At 49.5% G+C, this 17,403-nt stretch overlaps 13 protein-coding genes across 13 annotated transcripts; 5 read left to right on the top strand and 8 right to left on the bottom strand.

Annotated features, from left to right (window-relative positions):
• Positions 1-284: 284 nt before the first annotated feature.
• BCR37DRAFT_341590 (er lumen protein retaining receptor, variant) lies at positions 285-908 on the bottom strand (the record flags this gene model as incomplete). Its single annotated transcript, XM_040867404.1, has 1 exon — positions 285-908. A coding segment is annotated over one exon (624 nt), but the record flags the coding sequence as incomplete, so codon positions are not given.
• Positions 909-957: 49 nt separating this feature from the next.
• Positions 958-2,364, bottom strand: BCR37DRAFT_352548 (uncharacterized protein; the record flags this gene model as incomplete). Its single annotated transcript, XM_040868140.1, has 2 exons — positions 958-1,616; positions 1,740-2,364. The coding sequence occupies 2 exons, from the start codon at positions 2,362-2,364 to the stop codon at positions 958-960; spliced, it is 1,284 nt and encodes a 427-aa protein (XP_040722103.1).
• A 197-nt stretch (positions 2,365-2,561) lies between these two features.
• BCR37DRAFT_395778 (Maf1 regulator-domain-containing protein) lies at positions 2,562-3,353 on the bottom strand (the record flags this gene model as incomplete). Its single annotated transcript, XM_040871670.1, has 3 exons — positions 2,562-3,149; positions 3,196-3,294; positions 3,348-3,353. 3 exons carry the CDS (start codon positions 3,351-3,353, stop codon positions 2,562-2,564), a joined length of 693 nt encoding a protein of 230 aa, XP_040722102.1.
• A 247-nt stretch (positions 3,354-3,600) lies between these two features.
• Positions 3,601-4,074, top strand: BCR37DRAFT_389880 (uncharacterized protein; the record flags this gene model as incomplete). Its single annotated transcript, XM_040870779.1, has 4 exons — positions 3,601-3,650; positions 3,694-3,871; positions 3,918-4,022; positions 4,060-4,074. 4 exons carry the CDS (start codon positions 3,601-3,603, stop codon positions 4,072-4,074), a joined length of 348 nt encoding a protein of 115 aa, XP_040722101.1.
• Positions 4,075-5,108: 1,034 nt separating this feature from the next.
• On the top strand, positions 5,109-6,431 carry BCR37DRAFT_389879 (uncharacterized protein; the record flags this gene model as incomplete). Its single annotated transcript, XM_040870778.1, has 1 exon — positions 5,109-6,431. One exon carries the CDS (start codon positions 5,109-5,111, stop codon positions 6,429-6,431), a length of 1,323 nt encoding a protein of 440 aa, XP_040722100.1.
• A 745-nt stretch (positions 6,432-7,176) lies between these two features.
• BCR37DRAFT_203025 (uncharacterized protein) lies at positions 7,177-7,969 on the top strand. Its single transcript, XM_040866364.1, has one exon. It carries the CDS (start codon positions 7,450-7,452, stop codon positions 7,903-7,905), a length of 456 nt encoding a protein of 151 aa, XP_040722099.1. The 5' UTR covers positions 7,177-7,449; the 3' UTR covers positions 7,906-7,969.
• BCR37DRAFT_203038 (uncharacterized protein) lies at positions 7,969-8,360 on the bottom strand. Its single transcript, XM_040866367.1, has one exon. The coding sequence runs from the start codon at positions 8,237-8,239 to the stop codon at positions 8,033-8,035; it is 207 nt and encodes a 68-aa protein (XP_040722098.1). The 5' UTR covers positions 8,240-8,360; the 3' UTR covers positions 7,969-8,032.
• Positions 8,359-9,272, bottom strand: BCR37DRAFT_203027 (uncharacterized protein). The gene has a single exon (XM_040866365.1). It carries the CDS (start codon positions 9,228-9,230, stop codon positions 8,646-8,648), a length of 585 nt encoding a protein of 194 aa, XP_040722097.1. The 5' UTR covers positions 9,231-9,272; the 3' UTR covers positions 8,359-8,645.
• A 1,724-nt stretch (positions 9,273-10,996) lies between these two features.
• BCR37DRAFT_331232 (uncharacterized protein) lies at positions 10,997-11,272 on the bottom strand (the record flags this gene model as incomplete). Its single annotated transcript, XM_040867018.1, has 1 exon — positions 10,997-11,272. A coding segment is annotated over one exon (276 nt), but the record flags the coding sequence as incomplete, so codon positions are not given.
• Positions 11,273-11,598: 326 nt separating this feature from the next.
• Positions 11,599-12,296, top strand: BCR37DRAFT_384437 (reactive mitochondrial oxygen species modulator 1-domain-containing protein). Its single transcript, XM_040870231.1, has 3 exons — positions 11,599-11,756; positions 11,795-11,857; positions 11,898-12,296. Exons 2-3 carry the CDS (start codon positions 11,795-11,797, stop codon positions 12,162-12,164), a joined length of 330 nt encoding a protein of 109 aa, XP_040722095.1. The 5' UTR covers positions 11,599-11,756; the 3' UTR covers positions 12,165-12,296.
• On the top strand, positions 12,240-13,362 carry BCR37DRAFT_384436 (class I glutamine amidotransferase-like protein). Its single transcript, XM_040870230.1, has one exon. It carries the CDS (start codon positions 12,298-12,300, stop codon positions 13,039-13,041), a length of 744 nt encoding a protein of 247 aa, XP_040722094.1. The 5' UTR covers positions 12,240-12,297; the 3' UTR covers positions 13,042-13,362.
• BCR37DRAFT_203031 (uncharacterized protein) lies at positions 13,255-14,137 on the bottom strand. Its single transcript, XM_040866366.1, has one exon. It carries the CDS (start codon positions 13,845-13,847, stop codon positions 13,467-13,469), a length of 381 nt encoding a protein of 126 aa, XP_040722093.1. The 5' UTR covers positions 13,848-14,137; the 3' UTR covers positions 13,255-13,466.
• Positions 14,138-15,390: 1,253 nt separating this feature from the next.
• Positions 15,391-17,320, bottom strand: BCR37DRAFT_384435 (histidine phosphatase superfamily). Its single transcript, XM_040870229.1, has one exon. The coding sequence runs from the start codon at positions 17,234-17,236 to the stop codon at positions 15,689-15,691; it is 1,548 nt and encodes a 515-aa protein (XP_040722092.1). The 5' UTR covers positions 17,237-17,320; the 3' UTR covers positions 15,391-15,688.
• Between the last annotated feature and the right edge of the window lie 83 nt (positions 17,321-17,403).

Below are 17,403 nucleotides of genomic sequence, written 5' to 3'. Positions count from 1 at the left end.
TCTGCGTGCTCAGTCGTTGGATTAGCGTGGGCGGTATCAGAGAACGTAGTCGCTGAAGGGCCTTCACGCTGAATCCTGACTTCATCCTCTGGGTAGGCAGAGACAGAAAGACCATTGCCAGCGCCAACACCACGTCTCCCTGCAGCGAAACGTTCTTCAAATGCCCTCGCCATGGTGAAGATGTGAAACAAGACAAAGGAGCGCGAGAGATCTCCTTGATCCACGGATGCTGCTTCCGCTGCACCACCGGAAGCTTCTAAATCACCGGGTTCGTCACTGACGAGTTTGATGACTTTGCGATTGTACCAGACCCAGAGGAAATCTGCCCAGATGAGGGTTTGCAGGAGACCAAATAGAAAACTGGTAAAGTCGACTTTGCGAGTATGATTGAACGAAGCATGCATCCAGTGCAAGACGTAGAAGAAGCGATAGACGCCGAGCGCAACCAGGTGAGAGAGGGGTAGGGCTGGTAGGCTAGGGACTTGAGTCAGGTGGAAGAGTTGAGGGAGAATGGCCATGGACTCCAAAATAATACTGCATGTCCAGAGCACCTCAAATACGGTATAGCGATGCGTGATGATGATTGCCAGGACGGCAGAGAGGACGAGGATTGGTGTGATTGTGAATGTATCAAGCCCGCGGTACCACGTCAATTTGTAGTGCGGGCTGAGTGTCATCAAAAAGACAATGTAGGAGGATGTGATGAGGTAGAGGATCTTCATGGTAATGTTGTAGATGCTATGGGTGTAGAGGAAGAGGTCGCCATAGCGCGTAATGAAGACGGTGAGGTAGAGGATGTGTGTCTTTAAGGAGATGCCTGCGCATGTCTTGCGGATGTGTATGCGGTGGATGAGGATGAGGATGGAGGCGAGGTGCGCCATGTCGGCCGTGAGTTGCAAGAGGTCCATCTTGCGTCCGGCCATGCGCTATGTGTATGTGCAGGAGGTATATAGCTGGTCAGTACTCAATCTTGTGTCCGACGCGTGTCCAGAACATCGTCTCACGCAGCTTCACGCACTCGCACCAGCAGCGCATCAACGCACCTTCCTCCTCCTCCCCTTTCCACAGCCCATCCCGGACCTGTCGCAGGAAGGCCACATATCCACACACAGCACGCACTCGGTCCAGGCACCAGTCGCAGAGCGGGTGCACCGCAGCTTCTTTGGACTCGCTCGTGCGGCATCTGAATCTGCGTGCATGCTCAGCATCATTGCGGTTGTCGCCGCATAACGCGCACGGCGATCGCTCTGGTTGGTAGCGTGCAAGATGTGCAGGGTGTGCTTCCACAACAAGGTGGCCCTCTGCAACAGCCTGTAGGAACGTACGTCTGCCGAGATAGCCTAAATCAGGCGCCATATCCAGTCGTAGCGTCGGCTCGACATCTTCAATGAGAGCGCGTTTCCAGAATTTACTTGATTGTAGGTCCTTGTCTTTTTTGTCGTCTGTCGAGCTGCGGCCCCAGTAAGATGACGATGCAATAATGGGACTTGGTAAGGGTGATGCAGTGCTGTCGCTTGTAGGCCGTTCCATAGAGTGCTTGGGCGTGTTTTGCCTTGGCAAGAGGGCACGGAACTCGTAGAAGGCCTTCGTGTCGGTTCTGTATGTCGGCAGGACCCCTTGATCAGTCTCCTCTTCGTTGTCTTGTGCTGGAGGTCCTTCTTCCTGCGCATCATCAAAGGCAGACGGCAGCAAAACACCCTGCGGTATCTGTGGCGATGAGGAAGTGCCAACAGCAGGACTGAAGTGCGGCGTCAGTGGACTACCCTGTGCTTGTATCTTGCCCAGCGACAGCTCTCTCGAATGCCGCGTAGCTTGTTGACGCGTCGGATTCGGCTTTGGTGAGCCGGGCCGTGAACTCCATCGAACCTCCTCCGTTGACATGCGCTGCAAGACGGCCTTGAGCTCTTCCAGCTGCTGCTGGTGACTTGCCAACAACATTGTCTTCTCCTCATTCTGCCTCACAAGCTGAGCATTACGTTCTTCCACAGCAGCCGTCTCTTTCCGTGCTGTTGATACAAGCTTATTGGCTTCTTCAAACAACGAACGAGTCAAGTCCTCGAGCTCCTTCTCTATCCGTGACCGAGCTTCCTCCGCAGTCGTCCGATTTGCCTGTTCAACCTGTAAAGTCTGCCGTAATCCCTGCGTCTCATCTTCCACCTGAGACTTACTCACCAGCAAACCAGCCGCGAGTCTATCCTTGGTCTCGCGCTGTTCCTGCTCTAGCTTTGCAATCTGCTGTTGCGCATGCCTGAGTTCTTGCCGCGCTTGAGCAACCTGATCTTCGAGCTCTGCTTGCCGCTCGATAGCCCCGACGAGCTTCTGGTTAAGACTGCAGGCTGTTAGCTGTGCCGATGTCTGTGTCATGGTATCCATGATTTTTGATCCCTTCTTTGCTAGATAGAGTGCGTTGGAAGGGCGGCTGACGTACGTCTCTGTCTCGTCCATCCGAGTGCTCGTATACCTCCTGCCAAGACTCCTGGCCCCTTGCTGACTCCTGATTGTCTTAGTGGTATAAGTATATTCACTGTTGTATAAAAGTCAAGTCTGCGTCGTCGTCGTCACTACAGCGCAAAGTCATCCATATCAAAGACAACGCTCTTGCTCCCATCCAAGTCATCGCTCGCATCACTCTCATAGTCCCGTGCCTTCAACGGCGGACTCCGCAATGAACAACCCCGGACCGTGAAGTATAAAACGCGCTTTTGCTCCTTCGAGAAGAAAAAGTACGATTGCGACCAGAGTAAGCCATCACCGCCATGTGGATCACTGTCTGCATCTGGCGCGTAGGAGTAAATATCGCACTGCGATAGATCAATATGCCGATCAATCAACTCCCATAACCCAGCAGTTTGTAGTTGTCCTTGCATGGAGAGTGTGGTATTCAGTGCATTCAAAACAGCACTCAAGTTGCGCTCATTCCGAAAGTCAAAGGGCCGTAGGGAGCTGAAGTCGTGATCTGGATGCGATGCATTCATCGTTGCGATGATGTACGCAAACGTTTTGCGACTCGCAGACAGATTAAGGGGTCCAAATGGTGATTTTGAGAGTGCGCTCGAGGGTGAATTGGGCGACTTGGCGAGATCCTCGACGTAGCGCTGCTCGAGCGATCGTTCAATGGACTTGCACAGCTTCTTGTCACTCCCTGCAGCCTACATGCATTAGCGCTGTCGATGGTGTGGATGAGGGATGGTCGACCTTTGTGGTGTAGAGCTCGCACTTGCCGACGATACGACAGTCATCTGCATTGAAGACGAGCTTATCATTGATGCTCTCAAAATCGCGAATCTCCAGATACTGCAGCGCGCAACGTCAGTCTCATAGAATAACACAGAGTAAGGCGTCCATACCTTCATTGTCCTAGCGTATCGTTCCTGTCGCGCGCGCTTGGGTTTTGGTTATGTCAGAAGCAGAGACAGAGGCACTAGTCCACTACGATGTGCTGTGATCGAGGACTAGGCGTGCAAGGGGACCTGCTTCTTCTGTTGGCTTTTTGTTGTTGCTGCTGGCTGCTGTTGTCGGGTCGGGGATTTGATTTGTGTCTGGGGGAGCGACGGCAGACTGCAGACTACTAGGCTGAGACTACGCTAGAGTGCTGTGAATATGGACTACACTGCAAAGAAGGGAAAGCTCAAGCTCAAAGGCGGCATCAAGTACGCTATAAAGACTAGCAAGAACGTGTGCTGACACGCGTAGAAAGAAGACAAGCAAGCCCAAGTCCACTGCTGTTGCAAGCGCACAAGCGCAGACTGAGGCCGATACAGCCGCTTCTGCTTCTGCCTCTGCTTCTGCCTCTGATGCACAAGAGAGTCTGAGAAAACGGGATACACGGACTCCAGCGCAGCGCAAGTTTGACGAAATCAAGCGCATCAGAGTATGTGCAAACAAATCAAGAAAGGCATAGAGCTGACTCGATGCAGGAACAACGAGAGATTGAGCGGACCGGTGGACAGTCGCATCAGGAACGTATTCAAGCAATGAATACGCATCTCAGCCGATTGAGTGAGCATCACGATATGCCAAAGGTATGAAAGCAGCACTGACTATTCGACTAACGCATAGATTGGACCTGGTTGATCCGTTTCCCTTTTGGCTATCTTCTGTCAACTTTGTTTTGTTGATGTACAGTCTTGACTTAAGACGCGTAAGGGACTACTACAATCGAGAGGCAAGCTCAGCTGCACATGGCCACTCAAGGGAGATAGACTCACTCCGCGCAATCTCACCATGTTTCTCGCTCATCAGCATCCAGTGCTGTGTTCGTGCAGACAGTACTTTGCACTCCAATTCGAGTCAATTGCATAGCTGTTCAAGAGCAGATTTGAGTACGCTTACCTTATCAAGTCCTTGTGACGTACAGCCAACCTGAATGAGTCTTTGGCTGCGCACACTGCACTGAATGAGATGGAAGGCTCAGAGAGCAAAATGGCAATGTTTGCTTTGATGCTTTTACGTCACTATAAGCATGCACAGTTCCATTTTGTTACAATGAATTCTCCCTTGCTCATTGCGAGCATTGTCGATTCAGGAAAGATCGAGCGAATTTCTTACGTCGACCTCAATGAGGGTCCTTTTCGAGAAGTTCTAATTTTGGTCATGACGTCTGCTACGTATCAGTGTTCATCGATCAACAGGGGAGTGTTACCTTCGACCACACAACAGCGACAGCGAGGCTGAGTAAACTACTTGCAGCGCCCGACGCGCAACTGCAAGTACACCATCGAGAACTATGCCTGCTCAATTTAGGCTGGGCTCTCAAATCTGCGTTTCTTCAACTGGCTGGACTCTCAAATCTGCGTTTCTCCAACTCACCTATCAACGTAAGGAACTCGCAGGGATATTTTTCCGCTGATTGATCAAAAGAAATTCTTTCTCAGGCCGATCTCTCAGCTGCAGTAACGTTTGCGCACATTGATACTCCTGACTCACAATCATGTCAAGCAGCAGAAGAAGTAGAAGACTGGCTCTGTTGAGGAATATGCGCCAGCCTGTTCCTTCAGTCTTGCTCATCAAGCTTGCCTTTCACATTGATCTGAATGGCGTTGCTTTGGCTTTTGCTTGCAGTCTCCGGCCGGTCTAGGCGAGTCAAACATGCAACTACGATATCTTCCATGCGCCTTATCTTCGGGCTCTGCTGTCTCCTGATGGCGTTCTGCCTCTCTCAATCGACAGTTCAGGCTGTGATTACAGAAGGCAATTGCGGCAAGTCGAAACTCAATCCAAAAAAGTCTGGTTCGTCCAAAAAGAAGCCAACGCCTGGAAACGGACCTTTGCAGCTGTCTACAGGCCGTCATCGGGCAGATAAGCGCACCTGTTATGATGCGACATTCTACATGAAGTACGCTCTTTCATTTCCTCTGGCGGGCCATTGCAGAATTCTGTCGATGGATGATCCCGCATTCCTTGCTCGCAAACATGCCTGCAGTTCCGAATGTCACCGTGCAGAGTCGGACAAACAGCTCGTCAAAGAACAGTACGACAAAAAATTACGGGGCTATATGGGCTGCTTCCGAAGAGCCGCGGATGTAGACGAGGATTACACAATCGAGTCTACAGCTACCATTCAAGCTGGGAGCCTTTGCTTTGTGACTTGTACATGCACAATGCTGATCCGTGTTCATCGCATCTGGATGCCAAGAGCCTGGAATCGAACTGATCACAGTGTGTTTGAAGAATTCTCCCCAAATACACCACTGGCTGATTGGATTCGGGAAAAGGATTCGCAGTGGCGGCTTCAACCAAAAAGTTGTCATCCAGAGTACATCCTGAAAACATTTCCCGACATGTCGAACAGTCTCTTCAGTCGGCCGTGGATTGTTGACAGCAAGTACGATATCCACGGTGAAAACCTCGATTGCAAACTGAAAAGGCCTGATCATCTCAGAATGTGCCGATGCCCAAAGTTTTGCCCCTACATGCGTAAAAACCATGTGCTTCAATCGACATGCCCATCTGATTGGCGCTTTATCCTGGGTCACTCAGAACCAGCGTTTATCACACAGGGTGCCCGAGCAGAAGACCAGCGATGTTGTGGGAAGGAGCAAATCTATGTTTGCAGGTCTTCATCGACTACGAATGACGCGGTTGGTGGTTCAGCTGCAAGCTCAGACGTGCAGCCAATCAATTCGATGGAGGACATGGCAGGTTGCATGCCATTGAACTTTACGACAAACTGTATTGATCACTTGCAGGGCCAGGCAGGAAGCTTGCCGCCGGAACAATGGACAGATTGTGTCGAGTACATGAATGACATGACCGCGGGAGTATGCCTGTCGTTGAGAGAACTGACAGATTGCGTCAATTTCATGAACGAAGAAAGGTCTTCTCCTCATCACTCATCCGGCAATGGTGCGCTTCCTTCGACAAGTCACTCCAGCACATCGACGCAAAATGCTCCAGCTGCAGAGGAAGACATCTCGATCCATTACTGCTAGCAGCCAACTTGAATTACTGGCCGGAAGGACATCCTCATGACATGCTTTGATGGCTGCAAAGAACCCTGGCTTATTCAATGGCTGCAGTTGCAGCAGATGTACGCAGGCTAGCAAATGCAGTTGTTTGGTTTGCTGAGACGGCTTCTTTTGCTTTAACTTTTTTGATGTTTGTTGACGCAGCAGTAGAACTAGTTTATTCAAACAAGAAACACGTTTCGATGATGCGCGTGAGAGGATCTAAAAGTGTTTTGCATCAGGGCCGCTTTGGCCAATTGAATGGAGACATGCATAGGTCAAAATTTTAGCGTCAAGTCAATATCCCACGTGTCAGAATGCTCGGAGGCACCAGCAAAGGAGGCGAATCGTGTGAACAATTCTGTGGCTAACTACGTCAATACAAACTCAACAATACAGCATTTTCGAGCTTGGCGTACATTGCCAGCATCTTACGCTCTCGTGGAAACCATATAGCCTCCTTGATGGACAATCCAAGGGGGCTGCCTTCTGGCGCTTTCTTTTCCTGCTTTGCGAACACAGCTGCAGCAGAGGCAAATGTCCAGACTATACATATCGGAGTCTCAATGACTACCGCCGCCTGATCGATGACTTTACTCACAGTCTCAAAGCAACTCTGCGGCCTCTTGAGGTAGAGTGATAGCAAGGTTTCGTCACCGACTCCTGCCTCGAAATGAACGTTGTGTCTTCATGCCACAAACAGTTCCTTAGCTTTGCATCAAATGCCACTTCAATCTTGTTTGGAAGCTTTCTGTACTTCAAATGTCGCCTCAGGCTACAAGCTCATCGGGATATGTATCTTCCTGGGACAATTTGCTCAGGATGATCTTGCAATAACAATCGTCCGGCTTATCTTCCGGCTTTTTTGCATAGCACTTCGACCAAGTATGCAACCTCTATGTCACCTTCTATTCATTCAAGCAATGCCTGAGCGTAATAATTCGTTGATCTCTTATGAACAAATTGCAACAGTATTCAACCGAAATTGATAGGTCTTATCGCCATGCGAAGTTTTCTCGTAGATCAATCCCCTCCAACTTTTTGTCAACAACATCCTCGCCCGCCTGGCAGCTCTACTTCGGTCATCTTTCCTTTTCGCCTGTCAAGCGTATCTGCAATAATGTTCGTGAGGGAGTTTCAAGCTGCAAATCGGCGTATGCAAGTCCAAGGGGTGTCCTGGACCTCATTGCTCGGCGTTCTCAGCGCAATATGCTCGACTCTCGCGGCTGTATTTTATATGCATATGCATACAGTTGATGCAGTACCGGGGAGAACAGCTGCTGACGACGGTCAAAAACCGCCAATGCATCGTGATGGCAAGCCTCCCCTGTGGGATGATCGTCCTGAGACTGGTGGAAACGGCCTGACCAGATATCCAGCTACGGCGCAAAGACGCAGCCCACTACAGAGGCGGACATTTGCTTTCCCAACGAAGCACTTCAGCTGGCGGCCAAATTGAATTACTGGCCAGCTTGGCCTCATTGTGACTTACCCTAAAGTGAAGACTCAAAAACCACTCCAGCTTACTTCATACCTTCATTGATTATGCAAACGTATTCAATATTCTAGAAAACTCATTTATCCTTTCAAATAGCTTCTTCGCTCTGAGTGATTTCGAGCTTGAGGTCTGCAAGCGCAGCAATACATTTTGATGTATGTGAGTGTGGGATGAAATTCGGAGACCTTACTGATAGCCTGCATTTGCACTGCTTCATCATGTAACGATCGCAAGCAACTCGCGAGCAACTAATGCTGGATACAAAGACGTTGTAGCTTCTCACTTGGTCTGTCATACAATCGCTTTGAAATTAGTCGCAAATTTTGAGTTCTTGAGTATCATTTGACAATACACGGCAGCTGGGCCAGACGGTCATGTTGTCGTTTGCTCGCGGAGATGCATGTGTCACGCCGCGCAAGTCTCTTCGGCCAGGCCGAAGCTATAGTTTAAGAGCAATATTTTGCAACACTGTTATGTAGAAAGCTTCAAGTTGTCTATGGAAGGCGTTATCAGGCATTGAAAACAGCAGCAGAAAAGGAAACGTTGGAGCTTGGGTGCCTTATTGAAGAAGCTGTCGTTGAACAGAGTGAGGCTAGTAAATGCCAAATATGCAAATCCAGGGAGGAACGAGGCTGACAAGGCGAGATATGGGCTGAACAGGTGTGTTCTCGTGTACCTTGGCAAGCATCGTCAGATGGCACTTAGCACTTGATAGAACCTTTGTCCGTGACGTAGCCTCGGCCAACCTGGATGCGTCTCAAAGTTCCATAACGCAGGTTGTAGTCGAAAGTCATGCCATTCTTGAGCCTCAATTGATGGTTCATATTTGTTTCGTCTTGTTTCCACATACCGTGGATCTTGGCCTCGATACTCTCGACGTCACAAGAAGTTCCTGCTGGAGAGCCAATTGGCAGCTTTGGGATCACAGCTGTCATGATGCATTTGCAGGTTGTTTCATTGATTTCCACCCCGAATGGTTGTATGCTGACTGCAGCGTGAATCTTCCCCTTGATTGTGCAATCAGTGGTAAAGTGCGTTGAGAACACTTCCTTGGAAAAGTGTTTGCATGTCACTTGACACAGTCCAGCGTTTCTGAATTCGTCTCGGAAATCATTTTGTGTTGGATCTGGGTAACGACCAGGGTATTTCACGACCATCTCATGTTTGAACGTGACCAATGCCTTGCACTGCGCTTGATTCGCTGAACTTGCGACACTGAAGCTACAGCAAGACAACAAGATGGTCAAAGCGGTGAGGAAGTAGGTTGAAAGGGAGCCCTGAAGCATGAAGACGGCTTCTAGAAGGTATTAGTAAGCGTGTAGTGGGTGGAAATCGTACTCTAGTGAATTCGTAGTGGCAATGCCGCTTTTAGATGATTGCCTGGCAATTGGGCAGAATTGAGAGGAGACGTGTCCTCTTATAAGTTGACGCCCATCAGCAAGACTACAAAGCTGTAATGAGCCCAGACTACCCCTGAAAGCGGTTGATGCTTAGCCCTTTGATCCGCGCGAGACCTGTTTTGTTTGGTATTTGCGGGTGCCAAATAGTCGCAAAGGTCAGCATTCATGGTGCGAGATGTGTTCCGAGATGCCTGCCAATAATGCTTGGACATGACTTGTTTTAGCAGCTTCTCAACAAAGGACACTCAAAATAGAAACCCGCGCGAGACAGTCATCAATATTTGTCGAAAGCCATCGAGAAGTTGCTCTACTTGGCAAAGTCTAGACCGTTGCTCTCGGTCAGAGTACCAAGATGGGCACCCCAGATAGCACGACGGCGCATCCGGAAACGAGGAAAGCCGCGGAAAGCAATTCTATTCTAGCTGCTGATGATTGACTGCTCAGATGGGATTGCTGGAGTGATGCTTCCGTGCATGTGCGCGCATGTTGGGTAAGCGCCGAACGAAGTATTCCCGGTCAATTTCCAGGAGCAAGATGAAGTGACAACGCGAGAGGTTGCCATGGGCCGCATGGCCGGCAAGACGAGATCCGCTCAAATACAAGCTAACGACTCCAATGAACGCTTCTACTTGCGAGCCGCATTACGCAAATCGGGAAGCAGAGGCCAAATAGACCAGGATAGCGCTTCTTTATTATGTTTCCTTGACAGCATATTCATTCAATAGACCCATCACAGACAGTCCCAAGACAACAACACCCAACGCACTCATCAGCGCCGTACCACCGGCATTCTTGAGCGTCATGGGCGCTTGACCACCCCGTTTCCCTTGTTGTGCATCAATTGGCGCTGTAGCAGTAGCTCGTGTCACATCTGCAAGTTTTTGTGCCAGCACTGTACGACTTGTTTCGAGTTCTGTGACTTGTCCAAGGAGTTGTTCGATTTGACTCTGTGCCTGCGCATGGGCTTCTTCAGCTAGTGCTGCGCGATCTTGTTGAATGACGCGTTGTCGTTCACTTTCTGCAAGTCGTGCAGTCAGCGATGTGATGTCCTCTGCTTGTTGAGATGTGATTGCATGTGACTCGTCAGCTTGCATGGTAATATCACTCATGGTGTCCAAGTCCCGTTCATCATGGTCGTAGAGCCGCTGAGTAGTCAATGCAGGTAGTTGCCATTGAGAAGCTGCTTCAATACGCAAATCACGTTCCTGTGCCAACATGGTTTCGAGTTCTGCTACCCGAGCAGATTGTGCATCCAATGCAGCTTTCGTCCGTGCTAATTGGACAGAGAGCGACGCATTTTCTGTTGATGCTGGTGAAGGCATAAATGGCGATGCAACAGGTGGTCTGCGACTGAATCGCTGAGCCGCTGCTTTGCTGAATGTATCGGATGTACTTTTCAGGTCTGCACTAACGCGTTTTGAGAGCTGTAGATCGTTTGCTAGCTTCTTGACAACCATCTCAAAAGTGACACTTTGCTTGCCGAATGTAGCGAGTGGATGATGATTCTCATAGACAGGCGCTGGTGATGCTTGTGCAAAGTCGTTGGAAGACGAGATACCATTGTGATTGCGCGATGCTAGACGCGTCTCTCCGTAGACACGATCACTGCCGCTATCTCGAGCGGACATGGAGCCATGGCCATTGCTCGTCAGTGAATCTTGCGGAGCACCAGCATAATCAACGCGCGCAGATACTTTGCGATGCACAATCGTGCCAGTTTCGTCGTTGAGGATATCAATACCGAGCTCGAGCGTATCACCTGGATAGAGTTCCCGTACTTCGCTCTCCTCGTTCTCTTTGGACAGGCGCATGCCGTTGACAAAAGTACCATTGGAGGAGCGTACATCCTTGATGCAGACTCTTCCGCGCGCATCTGCCCAGACTTCCGCGTGCGATCGCGACAGCACTTTACTGTCGAAAAAACCATTCTCCCTGTTGGGCAAGGTTGACTTGTTGGTTTGTCGACCTATGCGTACAATATCTGGTAGGTTTGGCAGCTGAATGCATTTCGGCTCAAATGTGTCATTGAGTGGGAGTAGGACCAGAAATGGCTGCTTGAGCGGAGGGTTTAAGCTGCCAGAGGCATTGACACTGCGAATGGAGCCTGCAGACCCGCTGCGCTCAATGAAGGTTGGCCGTTGAGAGCGCGACGAAGGCATTTCTTGGTTGTTAGCTCAGCTGTACAGTCGCGCAAATGCTTACTGCGTTTGCCAGAAGTACTGCCTGCGTCGCTCATATCTGCCAGCTATAGCGAGGTAGTCCCTCAGCTCCTGCCTGCCTCCTAGGCTTCCTTGCAGGATCTCTCAGCTGTTGGGAGTGTGCTTCTTGGGCGTTGGGTCGATCGCGCGAGTTGCCAAAACTTATTCTGCGATCAAGCTCAAGACCAAAGAGCAAACACATACAAAGACAGAGGTAAGGTTTAGTCAGGAGAAACGAGGCTGACGCTCTAGATGCCGCCAATGCCACAATCAGCCATGCAGGGCTCAGGTCCGACTGCGTTTGACAAGATGAAGGTGAGGCCACATCAAATGGCTGCACATTGCTGACGCGCAGATGGGTGCCGTGATGGGAACGAGTGTCGGCTGCTGCGTGGGTATCCTCTTTGGTGGCTTCAATGCACTGCGCTATGGACCAGGGCCTGACGGATTCCTACGCTATATCGGTAAGAACATGGCGGCGAGCGCGGCGATGTTTGGCTTCTTCATGAGCATTGGCAGTGTCATTCGGACAGAGGAGCAGCAGAGTTTGGAGGAAGCAAAGAGACGTGTAAATGTCTGGAGGAACAGGCGGCTCGTCTTTGAGAGCGAGATGCGTGCCTGAACAGTGCCGCTGTTTTATGACTGTCTCTTTTCTGCCTCTCCCCGCACTTTCTGACGTAGAATCAACATCCAACGACATATATACTTCCCTTGTCCTTGTCCCGGTCTTTGTTTCTCTAGATACGATAGCTACCATGACAGTCCTCAAAGTGGCTTGTTTCCTCAACACCCATCCGTCGTCCGGCGATCTCGGTATGGACTACGATCAGTGGCACAAGGCCTACCGTACATTCTTGCTCCACTCCATCATTGCCAGTGGCCATGCCATTGAGCTAGACTACCATGCCTTTGATCCAATCAAGGCACAAGTCTATCCCTCTACAGATGATTTGAACTCGTTTGATCTCATCTTGTTGACAGGCGGCACAGATCACTTGTATCAAGACATTCCATGGGTTGCAAAGATGGTCTCGTTCCTACAAGATGTTGTACAAAATCATACATGCAAGGTTATCGCCATCTGCTGGGGTTTCCAGGCTGTGGCTGCTGCATGTGGTGGGCAAGTCATGGAAAATACCAAAGGTCTTGAAGTAGGCATCACGCCCGTCACTTTGAATGAGAAAGGCTCTGCGTTCTTTCATCGCGGACCACAACTTCGCATTCATCAAGTACATAAACGCATCATCTCGAAATTGCCAGACGGCTTTCAACTGCTTGGATCTAGCGATAAGACGGAGAATCAAATTGCTATGTTGCCTGGCCGTATTCTCTGCTTCCAGGGACACCCGGAGTTGACGGAAGCCATCCTTCGTGTCTGCTTATCCGACACAAGTCATTTTGGGAAGCAGCCTGTCGATGAACAACTGGACGAACATGATGGTATTGAGATTGGAGCACGGCTGGTCGAATGGCTTGTAAGCGATACGCCGGTTGTCTAACTTCAGCCTTCAGCACTCCTCATATACTGTCCTTTGTAAGTGCAACGATATGCTCACCGCTTCATCTCAGGCCGTCAGTGAGTCTCATCGCCTACCACCACATCAAACTTGCACAAGCTCATTCTTGGGACTCCCCTGGACCTTTTCTTGTACAATCAACGGCAGAAGTGTCGATGCCAAGGAGGATCATGCTCTCACCAATTGCACGCGAAAGTATATGTAAAGAGAAAGATTTGAACTGAGCTTACGAATACTGTTGAGAATCATGATAGACAGTCATCTAGACTAAGTCAATCAGGAAATAAGATGGAAATTGTTGTGACCGTCAAGCTTTGTGGCTTATGTCATTCTCGCAAGGAAAGTTGATTGAAGCCTTCATTTTGCCCTTCGTCGCCTCTTGCACAACGCCACAAAGAACATTGGCATCAGTCTGCCCAGCAAAATATGCAATATACTTCACAGAAGCGGCATTGCCGCTCTTCTTCATAGCCTTTTCCTCGCGAAGGACGATCTAGGTGTAAGTAAAACTCCTCAAGATGTTTGAAACTTGCCTTGGTGTTGGCAGTGCGATTGCAGGTTGCGGGTTCAAGAGCTTGATCCATACTTTCAAGTTCGCTTTTTGCCACTGGATGTTTGACAGTCTTGGCGGCATTGTATTTTTTTTCAATCTCGACCCTTGAGAACGTTTGACGTAGCGTATTGTACGTGCATGTCACGCTTGTCACCAGGAACTGCTCCTCATCTCTGCCAACGACAGGGTAGACCAGAAGGATGAGCAGGGCCGAGATCTTGATAGCAGGAAGCATTAGAGAGGTTTGCTGGAGAAAAGAGAAGACGCTTTTTTTTGAGCCTTTTATAAGTCCACGGTCAAATCAGTAAGGGGCTTTCTCGGCGTTTCTTCATAAGTCATTGCTCCTGAGATGTAGCAAGGGCCTCGTATTGGATACTGCGAACTATGTTGACCACCACATCTTTCTGAATCCGCGCAGCTTGCATGAGATGCGGGCTTGTGGTCAAGAATTGGACCCCTGCATAAGTTGCCACCCTCCTGTTCGATTGGCCGCTACATTGCTGCAGACAGGATTTAGACCCTGAACCAAGGGAATATGTACGTATAAGCCGAGCAGACATGGATACAGAAAAAGTCTCATGGAGTTCCCGTCATCACATACCTTGACTGATCCTGGGATCTACTTCGTCAAGACCTACTCTGGCAGTTTTCAGCTCGAGTCAAGATGAGTGAAAATAATGTTAGTGCCTCGGAAATTGTGTTTGCAGGCGTAATACTGTTTCAGCGAACTCAGTGTGTACCAATTAGAACTTTGCACCTTGCTGAATTAGTCAAAGTTTGTCAATCATTGTTTACTCCTGAACTGTACTGACACACACTGCCCTCAATGTGGCAGTGTCCCGGCAAGCAGCGTGATGCTTACCGGGTAACCGGGAAAGCACAGAAACTTTTGTATTTGAATTGGGAAAGCATTTGAATCTAGCTCACGAATGTTGTCGAAGCTCATGAAAGACAGTCTTTTAGACTGATTCTACCAAAATATGAAGATAGGCGCTGTTAGCACGAAATACGCTAAGTACTTTACAGGACCCGCATTATCGTTCGTCTTGTTGGCTTTCTCCTGATACAAGAGAAGCTAGATGTTAGTAAGGCCTCTCAAAATGTCTGATATTGCCTTTTTGTTAGCAAGGAGTCCACAAGTCACAGGCTTCAGGTTTTACTTCGCGACTGAAAGATCGGGTGTTTGCAGGCGAAGTTTGCCATCCGTGACCGAGTCGCGTGCCTTTTTGTATTTTTCCTTAATGTCGTGCTCTGAAAAGATTCGCTTTTGCTGATTGTAAGTGCATGTCACAAGTTTGATCTTGCCCATACGGAGCGCCTCAACATCTCTGCCAACGACAGGGTTGATGAGAAGTATGAGCAGGGCCGAAAGCTTCATAGAACTAGCAGGAAGCATTAGAAGGGGTTGCTTGGAGAAAACAGAAGACGTGTCCATACAGCCTTTTTATAAATTCACGGTCGAACCAGTAAGGGGCTTTCTGGGCATTTCTTCGTCCGTGTTGTTGCTCCTGAGATGTAGCCAGAGCTCGATTTGGAAATTGCAAGAAATATTGCCCACCAAAAAGGGCGCTCTACATAAGACGCTGGCTTCTGATTATACTTTCTCCTGAACTAGTTGTCGCCTCCCCATCTCGCTGATCGCAACGTTGCTACAGACAAAATGTGGACCATGACGTATCTCTACTACGACGAAAATACTTTCATGCCAAGGTCACTCTTGGCATATCTTCTGCTGGGCTTCTTGGCCAAGCCAGACTGAGTGGACAGAATGTTTGTGCCTGAGAAATTGTGTATTTGCAGGCGCAATACCATTTCAGCAAACCCAGTGTCCGCACCAATCGGAGATTTGCATCTTGCTCCTGCGCAAGACAAAATGATCTCAATGCGGCAGAGACCTAGCAAAATTGGTTTGCAAGGTTGTACTTATTGGGAAGATACAGAAATGTTTGCACACCTCAAATAATAGCAGCAGTCTCTCGAGTTGTGGCGAGTGACAAGCCTTTTCCGTTGTTTTGTTGAACACGCAAACGCAACTCCTTCTATGATCCTACAATGCGTCTGTTCTTTTGCAAGACCTTATGGCTCACCGTCAGTCCGTTCACGCACTGGAGAATCTTCATAACAAGCACGCTGCCAATCTGCGCGCTTGTTGCGATCAGACATGCCCTCCAGGTAGCTGGCCAGCCGATGCCAACCATCACCCTCCGAACGGCCTTTGCCATACTTGTCTTGCTTGAGTGATACGGTTTGACCATTCAGCATAAAATGGATGTATTCGCCATCATCGCATTCAATGAGCTCGACAACAAGGCGTGCAGCAAAAGGTGTCAGCCTAGAGGTGGACCAGCGTTCGTTGCTATCCTGTGGTCCCGTTGACGGCAGCCATGCGCTGAATTGTTCAAAGTCAAGGGCCGTCAAGACTGCAGCGATGACAGAATCATGCGTAAAGTCAACGTAGATTGCTTGATCGATCGGGAAGAACACCTTGCTGCCATCCAGCGTCGTGTTTTCCGAACTCAACGTCGTGAGATCTAGTGGAGACTTTTCGATTCGCCTGAGCATCTCATTGACCCAGCCAATACCTTGCGCTCGTCCCGTAGCAGCGCCGAAACCGGTGCTCTGTTGAAACCAGATAGACTCGCCATAGTCGAAATCCCGAAACTCTTGCATGGTGAACAATTCGCAAAAGTCCGAGTAACCAAGTGCGTTGGTCTCGTAGGCGCAAAGAGTCTGGAGAGCGACTGTATCTGCCAGGGTCCACGCAATACCCTTGATGTACTGTGAAAGATATTCTGTGCGGTTGGCAAGGTAGATTTCCTCCCACTTGCGTCGATTCCGAGTGCCTGTGGTATCTGTGACACTCTTTGGGCAATTGTAGTAAGGAGCGAGTGTGTTGTTGAAGCTTGGCCATTCAATAATCAGCTCGAGATTGACATGATCTTTCCACGCGCCACCGCCATAAGCGCCTTCAAGGAAAGCCAGTGCAGATTCTGTCATGCGAGCTTGAGATGTGGTACGGAAGACAAGTTTTTTGTTAGAGGCAAAGAGCAAGTTGCCGTACTGCATCGCAGCCAACACGCCAGAATCGTACAACTGCTGCTTGCCAATAGGCACCAGAATGGCCTCCCCAAGTGTATATTGCCAGTCGTTTAGCATTGCCAGCGGTCCAGAGGCTTCAAATTTGGCATGCTTGAGCTTCTCTGCAAAGTCCTTCTTGAGCCAGGATCCTGCGGTAGGGTAGCGAGATCCATGTCGACTGAGAATCTGAGCTTGCTTAATCTTGCATTGATCGGGTAAGGCGCGCTCTTCGTGGCCAAAGCCTTCATCAGAAACAAAGTAGGGTGAGAGGGACCCCCAGTAGTGCTCAATGGTTTCGTTTTCAGCCTGGCCTTCTACTTTGTAGCGAGATACAAAAGGTCCCATTTGGCCATTCTTTGGGCTTGTTTGACGCAGTGAGGCTGGTAGACCAGTTGCTGTTGGTCCTTTGTAGCCAATATCGATAGGAAAGAGGTCTGCTTTGCGAAAGACACCAGATCCCGGGGTTTGAAAGAGCGAATTGATCAGGAGAAGATAAGCAACAAGAGTAAATGATGCACCTGCGATGGCATAGCTTTGCCAAGTCATATCGATTGGCGCAGGGCAGTTCCAGCGCCAATGATTCAACGAGCGTATATATACGTATACAGAGCCTCTTGAGGAGTAGTCTGGTGTCTATCTGCTCAAAACATGAGGTCGCGAAAATCCAACGACCACGGACGACGTACACGCGACACATCACCCGTCTCAGTGCC

Source organism: Protomyces lactucae-debilis (genome assembly GCF_002105105.1).
Source record: "Protomyces lactucae-debilis strain 12-1054 chromosome Unknown BCR37scaffold_29, whole genome shotgun sequence".
NCBI lineage: Eukaryota > Fungi > Ascomycota > Taphrinomycetes > Taphrinales > Protomycetaceae > Protomyces > Protomyces lactucae-debilis.
Note: the sequence above shows the minus strand (reverse complement) of the source record. Positions and strands in the feature narration are given on the sequence as shown.

What these genes read in the sequence shown, in the direction of transcription:
- BCR37DRAFT_203025 (XM_040866364.1), top strand. Translation starts at nt 7,450, where the DNA reads ATGCGAAGTTTTCTCGTAGATCAATCCCCTCCAACTTTTTGTCAACAA.
- BCR37DRAFT_203031 (XM_040866366.1), bottom strand. Translation starts at nt 13,847, where the DNA reads ATGCTTCCTGCTATCAAGATCTCGGCCCTGCTCATCCTTCTGGTCTAC.
- BCR37DRAFT_384435 (XM_040870229.1), bottom strand. Translation starts at nt 17,236, where the DNA reads ATGACTTGGCAAAGCTATGCCATCGCAGGTGCATCATTTACTCTTGTT.
- BCR37DRAFT_203038 (XM_040866367.1), bottom strand. Translation starts at nt 8,239, where the DNA reads ATGACAGACCAAGTGAGAAGCTACAACGTCTTTGTATCCAGCATTAGT.
- BCR37DRAFT_384437 (XM_040870231.1), top strand. Translation starts at nt 11,795, where the DNA reads ATGCCGCCAATGCCACAATCAGCCATGCAGGGCTCAGGTCCGACTGCG. An exon ending in CTGCGTTTGACAAGATGAAG is followed by an intron (nt 11,858 to 11,897) that starts GTGAGGCCACAT and finishes GCTGACGCGCAG; the next exon opens with ATGGGTGCCGTGATGGGAAC.
- BCR37DRAFT_203027 (XM_040866365.1), bottom strand. Translation starts at nt 9,230, where the DNA reads ATGCTTCAGGGCTCCCTTTCAACCTACTTCCTCACCGCTTTGACCATC.
- BCR37DRAFT_384436 (XM_040870230.1), top strand. Translation starts at nt 12,298, where the DNA reads ATGACAGTCCTCAAAGTGGCTTGTTTCCTCAACACCCATCCGTCGTCC.